This window comes from Diadema antillarum, unplaced genomic scaffold (assembly GCF_040938485.1).
Source record: "Diadema antillarum isolate AM-2024a unplaced genomic scaffold, OU_Dant_1.0 seq00000169_RagTag, whole genome shotgun sequence".
Taxonomy (NCBI): domain Eukaryota; kingdom Metazoa; phylum Echinodermata; class Echinoidea; order Diadematoida; family Diadematidae; genus Diadema; species Diadema antillarum.
Window position 1 is genome coordinate 884,403 of NW_027271238.1, and position 11,763 is coordinate 896,165.

The 11,763-nt window shown below is 39.7% G+C and overlaps 1 protein-coding gene across 1 annotated transcript in view; it reads left to right on the forward strand.

Annotated features, from left to right (window-relative positions):
* The window catches only part of LOC139728182 (copper-transporting ATPase 2-like), a 52,109-nt gene that overhangs the window by 16,095 nt on the left and 24,251 nt on the right, over window positions 1-11,763 (forward strand). The window contains exons 4-8 of the mRNA XM_071639144.1: window positions 5,516-5,753; window positions 8,050-8,216; window positions 9,099-9,260; window positions 10,195-10,274; window positions 10,814-10,964. Coding sequence (XP_071495245.1) covers window positions 5,516-5,753; window positions 8,050-8,216; window positions 9,099-9,260; window positions 10,195-10,274; window positions 10,814-10,964 — 798 coding nt within the window. The remainder of the gene's footprint in view (window positions 1-5,515; window positions 5,754-8,049; window positions 8,217-9,098; window positions 9,261-10,194; window positions 10,275-10,813; window positions 10,965-11,763) is intronic.

Genomic DNA, 11,763 nt, shown 5'->3' on the forward strand with positions numbered 1-11,763 from the left:
ATTCATTTGCTGAATTCATTTGCTGCTCGCTTCAGGTGCGGACCTGAAGTGAGCTAACTCTCAGTATAGAAGGTCGAAAAGTAGTTAGTCCGAGCTAAAGTAGTTAGTCCGCTCTAGGGGGTTGGATCAGGTCAGCTTCAGGTCCGAGCTAACTTCAGTATAAAAGGTTCGCGAGTGTAGCCACGGCTAAATTCACTGACCCGTGACCGGAAAGCATGTACGATGCTTCCAGGTTGCCAATATGTATATTTACTGCTGTTCACTGTTGCCACCGGCACGCTGTGTATTACACAGTGCATTGGTGTGTTCCCTGTTCGGTAAAACTCTCAATGCAATGAACTCTATGAACTAGCAAAAGACATGATTACTGTAAAACATGATATATTCACGGCATGAATTTTTTGTGAATTGGAGCCGACGGCCTTTTTTGCGGCATGAATTTTTCGTGAATTGGAGCCGACGGCCTTTTTTGCCGCATGAAATTTTCGCGAACTGCCACTGGCATTCAATGCATATAGTGTAGACAAGAACTTTCGCGTGCATTTTAATTTCGCGAATCTCGGCGCTCGCGAAATTAAAATGCATGCGAAAATTCCTCGTTTTACAGTAAATCATGAGGAAAAAAAATAGACCAGCTCAGTACGTATACACTATACATGATACCGATGACTGGTTGAATTTCGCGAGTAACATACCGTATAACGACGGAACTGAATTCATACTCATAAGTAAGCATGAAAACTGTCACTGAATTTTCGCGCTCGTTGGAAGGAAAGCAGGCTGGGGGGGGGGGGGGGGGGGGCGATAGGTCTGGTCTCACACGTAACCTTGGGTGGTCGAGAATGGACGTATAAAACGACTTGGCCTGAGCTAAAGTTAGCTTGCTTCAGAAGCGAGCTAAAAGTCGTGCCCAGCATAAAAGAGGAAAGAGAGAGGAAAATTGGCCCTATATCACTATTAGGATTGTTAGCCTTGTTTTGCTGGAAGTCATTGCAGCCCTGGCATCCTTCCTTCCCTCCTGCAATCGGTGGCCGCAAGATACACAAGCTATTTCCATAGACTGTGAATACAATGAAATCCTGTTGTCAAAACAAAGATAGCAGCAACAACAGCAACAAGAAGAGATATAATCAAAAGCATTTTGGCATGACCATGCAATACTTTATGGTGGCCTGTGTGTACATGTATGCATTGTTAATGATATTTTGAGATCATTTATTGTCTGAGATTGCAAGTTTCCCAACTGGCTGGGAGTGAGAAACTGAAATTTTGGGAAGAAAATGAAGGGGGTGGGGGGTGGGGGGTGGGGGAGGATGTGTGTGGTTGGGTCAGATACCCCCCCCCCCCCCCCCCCCATTTTTAAGCTTTTTCATGTCAGAATTTGAAATTGTGCAATTTGGCACAAACTTACATGTATGATACAGTTTCACTTGCATGATTCTCCTCTATTCGCTATGGAAGATGGTATAGTATTCCGAACATCATTTTGAGCATTATCCAAATTTTGGTAAAGGGTTAATGAGTGTAGGATGTATGACTGACATTATTTAGTAGATAGGCAGAATTTTTAGAGACCTCTTTGGACACAGCCATGTAGGTATCTTGTATAGCCACCATATAAATCCAATGTTTATTATTGATCTACATGCTGCATTTTTACTTAATGTTGTCTTTCTGGGAGGCATGAGAAAATGGTTGCTTGGGAGTGTTAAAGTCTCACGCCAGGCATGAGACTTGGTAGGTCTACATCGTGAGGCTTGGAGGGGTAACTATTTGTCCCCCTGTCCCCCATGTACGCTAACTCCCATATTCAATACATATGGGACACTGGGTACAGTAAGCATGGGGTTAAATCACCAATATAGAAAACTTTTAAGTGAATGGTCACATGGCTCTTTCTAATCAGGCTTCTGTTAAAATTCTACAAAGTGCAGAGCAAGATGGGTCCACATATAGATTGTCTAGAGTGCCAACAATACACAAATGGGATAGCCAAGATATTGGATTGACATATGAGTAGTATCAGCTTCCACTCCCTTTTCTAAGAAGAGAAGAGCAGTGTTGTGTTGCAGCTTTCTATGTCGCCATGGTTACGGTGATGTTGTTGCCATCTGGGCATGTCACATTTCCTTGTCGTGGACGGTTGCTCGCATGGATGTTTGTTTTCTTTCCTTTGACTTTGTCTCCCTAGCACTGCCCTCTAAATCCCCGCTCAGACAAAAACTTGAAATTCTGAGAAACAGTTCCCAAATTCAAATGTCTTTACACATGTAGGATGATCCACAGATTTTGTTCTGCAAGGCATGAACTTGTAGCAGCCATATACCTATGGAAGTTTTGACTGTGTCTGACAAATGTCATTTTTTTAACAGGGAGAGAAAGTCTTTCCATAGATTTGGTGAAAGGCAGAAGAAGTTGATTTTACAACGAGTCAATTCATACTTTATTTATCAAATAAACAAATACCCGACCCCAAGGAAAGATATCTCGAATAATTTTTCCCTTACAGCAGTGTTACGTGCAAACCACTTCCATGCTTAGAATGCATACATACCCGATTGTCTGATATGTGCTGAATTTTTTGAAGAACAAGTCAATCTTTCTTGGGTTATCCACAACTTCTTGTTATTATTTGTACTCTACTTAACACTTTACTTCTTAGTCCATCAATGCCACCATAAATCACAGGTACATCTCCTTTAAACACACATTCTTGTGACTATAAGAACTCAGCAGGGGCTTTATAAAATTATGGAATGCATTGAGCAACAACTGTCAGTTGTTGGCTTATCCTTCAGTGAATGAGGGCATTTATCTGTATCTGGAGCATTTGTGGTAATTACTAGGCAGTTTTAATCTCAACATCCTTGGAGAGAAACAGTGAAATCATTACAACATCATCGGTATCAATGTCAATTAAGTACAGCTATCATGCTCAGACATATTGGATTCATGACCTCAGCTTGTGACCTGGCATGAAAAAAAAAAAGTAGCGAGGAAAATATTAAAGAATGAGTAAAAATATGTTGTTGTTTTTTTCTTCTTTTGAACTGTTGAAATGTGGAAGTCCACCAAGGCTGTGGCATGATCAATAGATTTGATGACAGGTGACTGTAATGGAGGTCACCACTTCCTGAAAACGGGACAATTTAAAAATCTACCATTTATGGAGTATTTTTTAGTCCAATTTTATTGATTCATCAAAATCTACTGACTCATTCTGTACTTAGAGTGCCGATTGGTAGAGGAAGCCCCATAGCAATGTACACATGCACAGTCCAAAGTCCCTTGCACAGAAAGGTTTAAACATGGAGGGGATTGCCAATGTCATTACTTTTTATAGTTTGAAAACTGATTTGAAGGAATTCAAGTCATTTGCAAACAAGATAAGTACACTATAATTGTACGCATGTTGTACCTTTAATATCCTTGAAATCCTATAGAATCTATACTGTAGTCCCACTTCTATCTTGATTTCATGATTTTTTAAGGTTCCTTTCAACGCCACTTTTTTTTTTTTCCAAGTGTACAGCTCGCAAATGCTGGCACTGAAAAGTGCTGGTTTGACAAATTGGGGTTAAAGTTCAAGTGTGCCCACAGTCATTGGAGCCTTAAAGTGCCGAAGTTGGTCAATTGATCTCATTCACTACACCTCTCCTGCTCATGCGTGTAGCATATTTGGGCAGTTACACTGCCACTGGGTTCAAGTGTTATATTACTTGTGATGTAGACTGTTTTGTTGTGATGTACAGTAGTGCTGATGCAGTAATCATTAGGGCATTGACTCTCAGAAGTCCACATTGAGCTAAATTTTTGTTTGAGAAAGAACTTTTTCTTGGCTTTGTTGTTTTACAACACTCTTTAAACTCAGATTTATGTTTTCTTTAAATTAGATTCAGTGTGTTTTAAAAGTAAGCATCTATATTAATCTCTATAAATATGACCAAACTACAAACATTTTCTGCAAGCGATGTCAAGGCAAAACATGGACATATCTTTTAATTGATATTTTTTTGAGGATATCCTTTTAGTTTGGTGTTTTCATCATTATGATATATTTATGATCTTACTCTCACAAGTTTGCTTAACCTGTTCTCCCTGAAATATTGAATTGCCATAGACTGCATGGCAGTACACATCAGGGACCTAGAGGTGATATATATGTTACTCTTTTCTTCTTCCTTTTTTTTTTTTTGCTGGGTAGTTGAAGAACAACAAAGTTTTCTAAAATCCTTTCTGACTTGTGATACTTGCTTCAGAGTTCTTGAGGCTACAAATTTCAGTGCCTAGAGTTTAAATCCCAATCCAGCCACTTGAGAATTTGTCTGGAAATAGATCCTATTTGCTCATTTCTCCTGTCCACATACACTGTAGCAGCACTTGGGACAATTCCAGGATGGGTTAACCCTATTCTAACTGGGGGGGGGGGGGGGGGGGGGTCAAATTGACCCCCCCTCAACGTTTCGCGCCACGATTTCGCAACGCGCAAAGATTTTGCCGCGTCGTTTCACGACTTTTTTCATTGAAGTCTCCCGCATATTTTGAGACCAAATTTGTGACGTCCGGGTACACCGTTTTGAAGTTACATAATGTTTTGCATATGCATGTCAACCAAAAAACAGCTCAAATTCATGAAATCGTGTGCAAATCCAATGCAAATTGTGTTTTTTGGTTAAATTGATAGAAATTAGATTATTTCAACTTTTAACCATTGAAATTAATCAATTCTAGTGTAGATAAGCCTGAAAAAGTGCCTGCAACAAATTTTGGCAAAAAACAGTAGAAAACAAAAGGTCGAAAAAACAATGAAATACATAAGAAATTAACAAAACAATAAAAAACAAAAGAAATTGGTTTCGATTGTGCTATTTTTTTACACGAAAATTGTTTGATGTGTCTTGAGGAATTCTGACACAAAAATTTAGCAATCCTCCAGTCTTTTTAATGGAGTTATAGGTGAAAATATGATTTCATGCACAAATTTGCATAATTAATTTATTAAAAATAGAAAGGTAATATTTTTCTATTGTATGACCATGTAATCTTGTAGTTGACATCCAGCTCTATCTTCAGGCAAAATTTCGCGGCGATCGCGCGATCGGCGGCCGAGATCTGAAGGGGGGGTCAAATTGACCCCCCCTCAGTAAAAACTTGGTCTGAAATAGCCCAGTTAGAATAGGGTTAATGGGCTATCCTGATGGGTCAGCTGCCTCACCAAGATGGTGTCATGGTCTTGTGGTCAGCGATGGACACGTAGAGATAATGTTCTGACCACTGTGGTCTAGTTCCTTCCTATGACATTAAAAGGCTTCCAAAATGACTCTCTATTACTTTTGTTACCATGCCAACAGATTCTGCCGAAGAGCCCTCTACACAAGACAATCGCTTGCCGGAGTCCACCGCAGACTGCATACAGAACTACCACAACCCGAGGGGTGGGGGCGGAGGGAGTGACATCCGGGATGGACCTCAACGGGACAATAGCGTGGAGGCTTTGGCACTGATTCCTCCAGAGGGGGAGGCCGGGGTCGGCGGGGATGTAACAGATGGGGCCATCTGCCTTGAGGTACGAGATCAGAAATCTGAGGAGAATGAATCGAGGGGAGGAGGAGGAAGAGGGACAGAGGGGAAGGAAGTTGTTGGAGAAGAGACAGGTGCCACACCCAACATCCAGCACTGCATGCTGGGAGTGGTCGGGATGACCTGCGCTTCCTGTGTCAACACCATTGAGAAGACTCTCATCAAACAGAGAGGTAAAAGCAACACACTCATGAAGACATACATATTTTTAAGGGCAGCCATGGTCGGCTGGTCTAGAAAACACAGAAATCTTCCTTTGACGATATCGGACAGGATGGTATGGTGTCTGGTGCCTACATTGTTCTTTTCTGAATCTATCATTTGGGGATTTGATGTTGTAGGTTTAAAGTTTCAGGAAGATTGTCAATTTCGTACCTGTTTACAAGTACATTGGAGTATGGCATAACCTTTTCTAGCAGCTTTTTTTTTCCTTCTTTAGGTTGTTTTATAAAGCTGTAAGGCTGCGTTCACATAGAAGTATACTATTCGGGTATTCGGGCTCATTTTTCGAGGGCACGCGAATAGCTTGAATCGAACGATAGGATTTCCTCACACCGGTTCACATAAGAGGGCACTATTCGAAAGTACGAATAGCTGCGAAAAGTATAGCAAAGTGGGAATCGAGCTTGTTCGATTTTCTTGCAGCGTATACCGTCTCTCGTTTATGAAATAATGACAGTTTTGGTCTGGATTTGCCCTTTAGCAAAAATAAGCATGTAGACTGACATTCTGATGCAGTTTAGAAATTGTTAATAAGATTTGCTGCGATGTGGGAGGAAGAAATCCTCACTACATGGGATGGTGAGTTGACGGTGCGGGTGATGGTGTATTCGGTGCTCGAATAGCGAATAGCGAATACCGAATACCGAATACTTCTATGTGAAAGCAGCCTTAGCGTGGCTACTATCAATGATTTATAATGACATTACACAAAACTACATGTAAGCAGTCATAGTTGTCCACTCAGGATCAATCATTGTTTTGATTGACCAATCTGAATGGCATATTTTCAGCCAGCAAGTGATAGAAAGATGCTGTGATTTAAGATCGATTTGCAAAGTTTTGTGTAATACAGCCCAGTTGTGAGTATATGCTGGCTCTTCACAAGTGGACCATGGTCATAGGACATCCAGATTGCTACATTGTATTGGTCCCCCAAGAGCCCAATCTGTGTCCCCTATATGGGTAGAAACCCTACTTCAAAACTTGCTCTTACATGTAACTCAAAATGCTGTGTCTTCTTATATCCCAAGAAAAGTGTACCAAATGAAGGACATCCATGCAAATTTCTTGAGTAAAATTCTAGCATTGTGAATGAATTATTCTGTTGCATGATAAGATCAAAAAGTCAGTTAGAGTTCTGTCTAAAATGTCATACATCAGTCAATTGTATGCTTTTGCCATTAAAGAGGTTGTTCTGTTTTGTGTTCCTGGGTTGTCCCCGATCCCTCAAGTGACACCTAATAGTTAACATGGACTGCAAGTAGCTGGTCAACCTCCCAATATTTCAGTCATCTATTCTTAAAATGAGTTTAGTTGTATCACTGCACTTCTCGTACTTGTATGTTTCAAATGGATGGTCTGTTAACATTTCATGCACAATTCAAAGCCAATTATGAAATGCAATATACCCTCCCAAGTGTTGTAACTGACAGAATGTTGTTGCAGTTTAGATATTGGCTCTCTTCCAGTAACTTGATTTCTTTAATGCAATTGATACCGGATGGAGGACATTGAGAAAGCGTTGACACTGTGAGAACAAAAGACTGATGGCTGATGGGTCCTCGTTTAATGGTGTCTCAAGTGGCAAAACGACACTTATGGTAGTTTGTCTTGGCCCAGGACATTTTGATTTCCTTTGACCTTCTTCTTTTACAGCCCTTTTCATGTCTGTGTATACAGTTGTCTTCTTTATGTTACGGTATCACCTCTTTGTGAGAATTTGTTTAATAGCAAATGCAGATGTGAGATGCATTTTAATGGTCTGTTGATTTGCCCAGTCAATTCGAAAGTCGACTGAAGCATTGAGCAGATCTTGTAGTATTCAATTCCATTTTCATTTCAATTCAGTTCAATTCAATTCAATTCAATTCACTTCAATTCACTTTATTTCATTTCATTTTAATTCAATTCAATTCAATACAATTCAGTTCAGTTCAGTTCAGTTCAATTCAGTTCAATTCAGTTCAATTCATTTCAATTCATTTCAATTCATTTTAATTCATTTCAATTCATTTCAATTCAATTCAATTCAATTCAATTCAATTCAATTCAATTCAATTCAATTCAATTCAATTCAGTCAAGCCCTACATCACAAGTCATTCTTGACCCAAGATGATGTGTATTCTGAACTATATCTTAAAGCATACCATATGAAGAAGATAAATGCAAAATTTGGAACTGGATGGAGTATCAAAATGAACTTGAAGAATAACAGGGAGGAAATATTCCACTTTTCTTTTCTACAGGCATTCTGGCTGCAACTGTCTCCCTGATTGCTCAGAAGGCTGATGTGAAGTATGACGTTTCCATGGTAACCCCTCTGGAGATCAAGGTGATGATCGAGGATATGGGCTTTGATGCTGAGGTGCAGGAGGAGAAGGGGACTGAGTCAGAGAAGACACTCCAAGTCATTGTAAGGACCCCAAAACATGCAACAATCTTCAACTGAATGAATTCAATGACTCAAGAATTCATTAATTTAAATAAATACACAATACCCGCTGCTACAGAGGATAAGAACCAGCACTCGCTGACGGGCAAAAGCTCGGTAGTCTAGCAGATATCAGGCCTTTCGACTTATCAAGAGATCGTTGGTTCGAGTCCACCCCGAGTATGTATGGCCATGATGTTTTTATCATGGTTACTACTAAAACACTTAATAATTGATGCTCATATATGTCTGTGAAGTGCAGAAATCTTGTTCCACAACAAATAGTAATTACACCATGAGAAGTTCCAGCGTGGCACAGTGAACAAATGATACATGTAACTTCTGATTAACAGTTCTGTAACATTTATTAAAAATCTAGTGCAGGTATATTTAATTGTCAAATATCCTATCTGATTAAAAATTGTCCCTGGCAAGCCAAAGTCATACAAAACTTTTGTCATGCTTGACGATTGCTGAAATGTGCCATGTTCCTCATAAGTTGATTTGAACAATAAAATTCTGATAGCTTTCATTACATACACATTATTTTTCTGAAGAGTGATCTTGATTGACAACACTGAGGCTTGAATAGGTAATGACAGTCATGCGTAACAGGCACTTAATATTTGCTTTGAATTAAAGAGTATATCTGATTTTCATCAGTGTCATCCTTATCAATATATATCTGTCTGTTGAGAATTAACACCACCATCATTACTATCAGAGGCATTATTTTCTGTGCTTTCTCTCCTTTGAATAAACTTCTGTCCAAGTTTAATTTGTCATTTTTGTCCCATTCTGCTTCAGAATTATACTTAGAAACAAATAATTGACCATCATTTCAATACGATTTGTTTTCCACAGATCACAGGAATGGTATGTGCATCATGTGTGAACACCATTGAAGGTCTGACCAAAGCTCTGCCGGGAGTCAGAGATGCCTCCATTGCCTTGACGACCAACAAAGGTGTCTTCCGGTACAGTCCAGATGAAATCGGACCGAGGGCCATCATAGAGACAATAGAGGTACTTTACTCTCAATTTCTCAGTTTAAGATGGATACACTTGGTTAAGATGGGAGAATGAAAATAGCAATTATTTCTAAGTTCTTTTTAAATTGTACTTCCTCTTTAGTGGCATTGTGATTTCTGAGTCAACAAGAAATAGCAGGAGGATGAGAAATCAGATTTAGTACAATCTCAATCCAAGTGTATTGGGTACATTTCAATAACTAGAGAAGCACTTTGAGAGCACAGACCTCCGCCAAGCAGCTCATTTCCACCACTGATCTTGTTCTTCCGTAGAGATCAGTGATTTCTACCCAACGTATGCATGGTGAAAATTGCGTGATTTCCCAGTATAGAAACTTTTTGTTACATCATCAGTGCCAGCTGTGCGGCACGCTTCCTCGTCCTGGACTAGAAACTGGAGCACGCACTTTAGTGCACGTATGAAAACCTAAAAAATACACAACTTGAACTCCCGAGTTCATTGACCTTACATGCCAAAATGATGATAATCCTTCATAAAATCCGTAAGGATTCCCAGATCACTTCCAAAATTTAATAATCTGTTACTTGTGTCATTCTCAATCTTCCCTGTAAGTTTCACCCAAATCCGTCAACTTTTTGAGTTATTTTGCACACGGACAAACAAACAAACAAACCAACAGTAATGAAAACATAACCTCCTCCCTTGGCAGAGGTAAAAATGGTTTGTCCAATTGTGCCCCTCCACCCCTTCCACCACCTTTCCCTTGACCTGTAGATTCTATTTGACAAGGACAAGTTATGGCACAAAGTTCGGTAAGTTGCTGACCTATACAAGACAGACACATTTACAGGTGTCTGCATTCTCTTCTGATTGAAATCCGATGATTATTTCTGATATGGGACTTCGACATGAATGCAGATGGACAAACCTAGATACAGAAATCATAACTTTCCTTCCTTTGATGCAGGATGCCGGATTTGATGCTGAAGTCAGCACCGACTCGAACCGAACAGACCTGGCCAAACAACATGCAAAGGCCATCAAAAAGTAAAGTATCATCGCATTCGATTGTGGATTAAGGATGTGTCTAAGATTCATTTTTTATTTCAGATGCAATTATATACAAAGTAGATGCCAGTTGTCAAATCCAATTTGTAGTTGATTTGCAATTTAATGTGTATTCCTCTCAAAGTAAACAGTTTTCCTTCTTACTTCGAGTGACTTGAACTTCAACACAAATGCTTTATCATTATCTAAACTAAACTATCCTTTTTTGTACAGCAGCTTTCACTCACGTGTAATTTGACATTAGAGAATAAGATATATTCATTTCAAAAAACTTTTTCCAAAAGTATTTGGAGTACCCTGCATTTGGTTCACCGTGTGGTGATTAGTCAGACCACTTGCTACCAATTTCTCTTGTTTACATCTAAACTTGAAGTTTTTCCTCTTTTCAAACAGCATAGCTAATTCACAATCTTTCAAAACCATTTCTGTTTCATTTCTCTGACTTTTGGTATTTTGGTTTTAGATTAAATATATCTTTTTCTACCCTCTTATCTACAATGTCATGTCTTTATTTTTAGATGGAGAACATCTTTCCTCATCTCCCTGATCTTCGGTGTGCCTGCCATGGCAACGATGCTGTACTTCATGATCTCCAAGAACCACATCATCGTCATCCCTGGCCTCTCCCTGGAGAACCTGATCCTCTTTGTCTGTGCCACCATGGTTCAGGTAGGCTCCTCCAGCTGCTCTTCCCTCCCAACACTCTTTGGCTGCACCTCTTTCTCAACTGATTTTACTGTAAAACTGAATATTTTCGTGTGAGTAATTTTTCGCGCTCGGCCAGGTAAGACGAGTTTCGCGTGTTTTTATTTCCGCAGAATCGAGGCATCAACTGCTGGGACATATGGCAAACGTAAACTTCAACACTGAAAATTTCCTCTTTTACAGTATATCCAGCCTGAACCTCTCTAACACTAGGTCCTGTGTTACAGGGCTGTCCCCTCCAAACCATTGTAGGTTCATTCACACATTGATAGACCAAACTGTTCAAGCAGGAGTCTCCAAGTTTGACTTGACTTTGGCCAGACTGTCCTGCACATCTTGCATTATGGGATATTAAATAAATGGTATGATTTTGCACAGCATTCATACACAATTTGTACCGCAACTAATCATGACTGTTGAGGAAAAAGCATGACTATTTCAGAAACATCACATGTTTAGTGGTGCATGGCTCTCTATGCCAATCTCACTGATACTTGTTATTATAATGTTCACACATATAGAAAACTTTTTTTGTGTGTGTTGCGATTCAAATTGTGACCCAAATAATCACGACTTGTGGTGGCTTTGTGAGTGGCCCTATTGTGAGCATTCATTGGGACTTCTCTTGGCGTCCCTGCAAGGGTTGTCAGGTCTTGGGACAAAATTTGGAATGGAGAGTGACCTCGTGTCGTAATTGAAAGTGTCAAGCTTCATTGGGCATGTGCAAACTCTGTTGTCAAATGCCAGGGCTCGCTTCAAACCA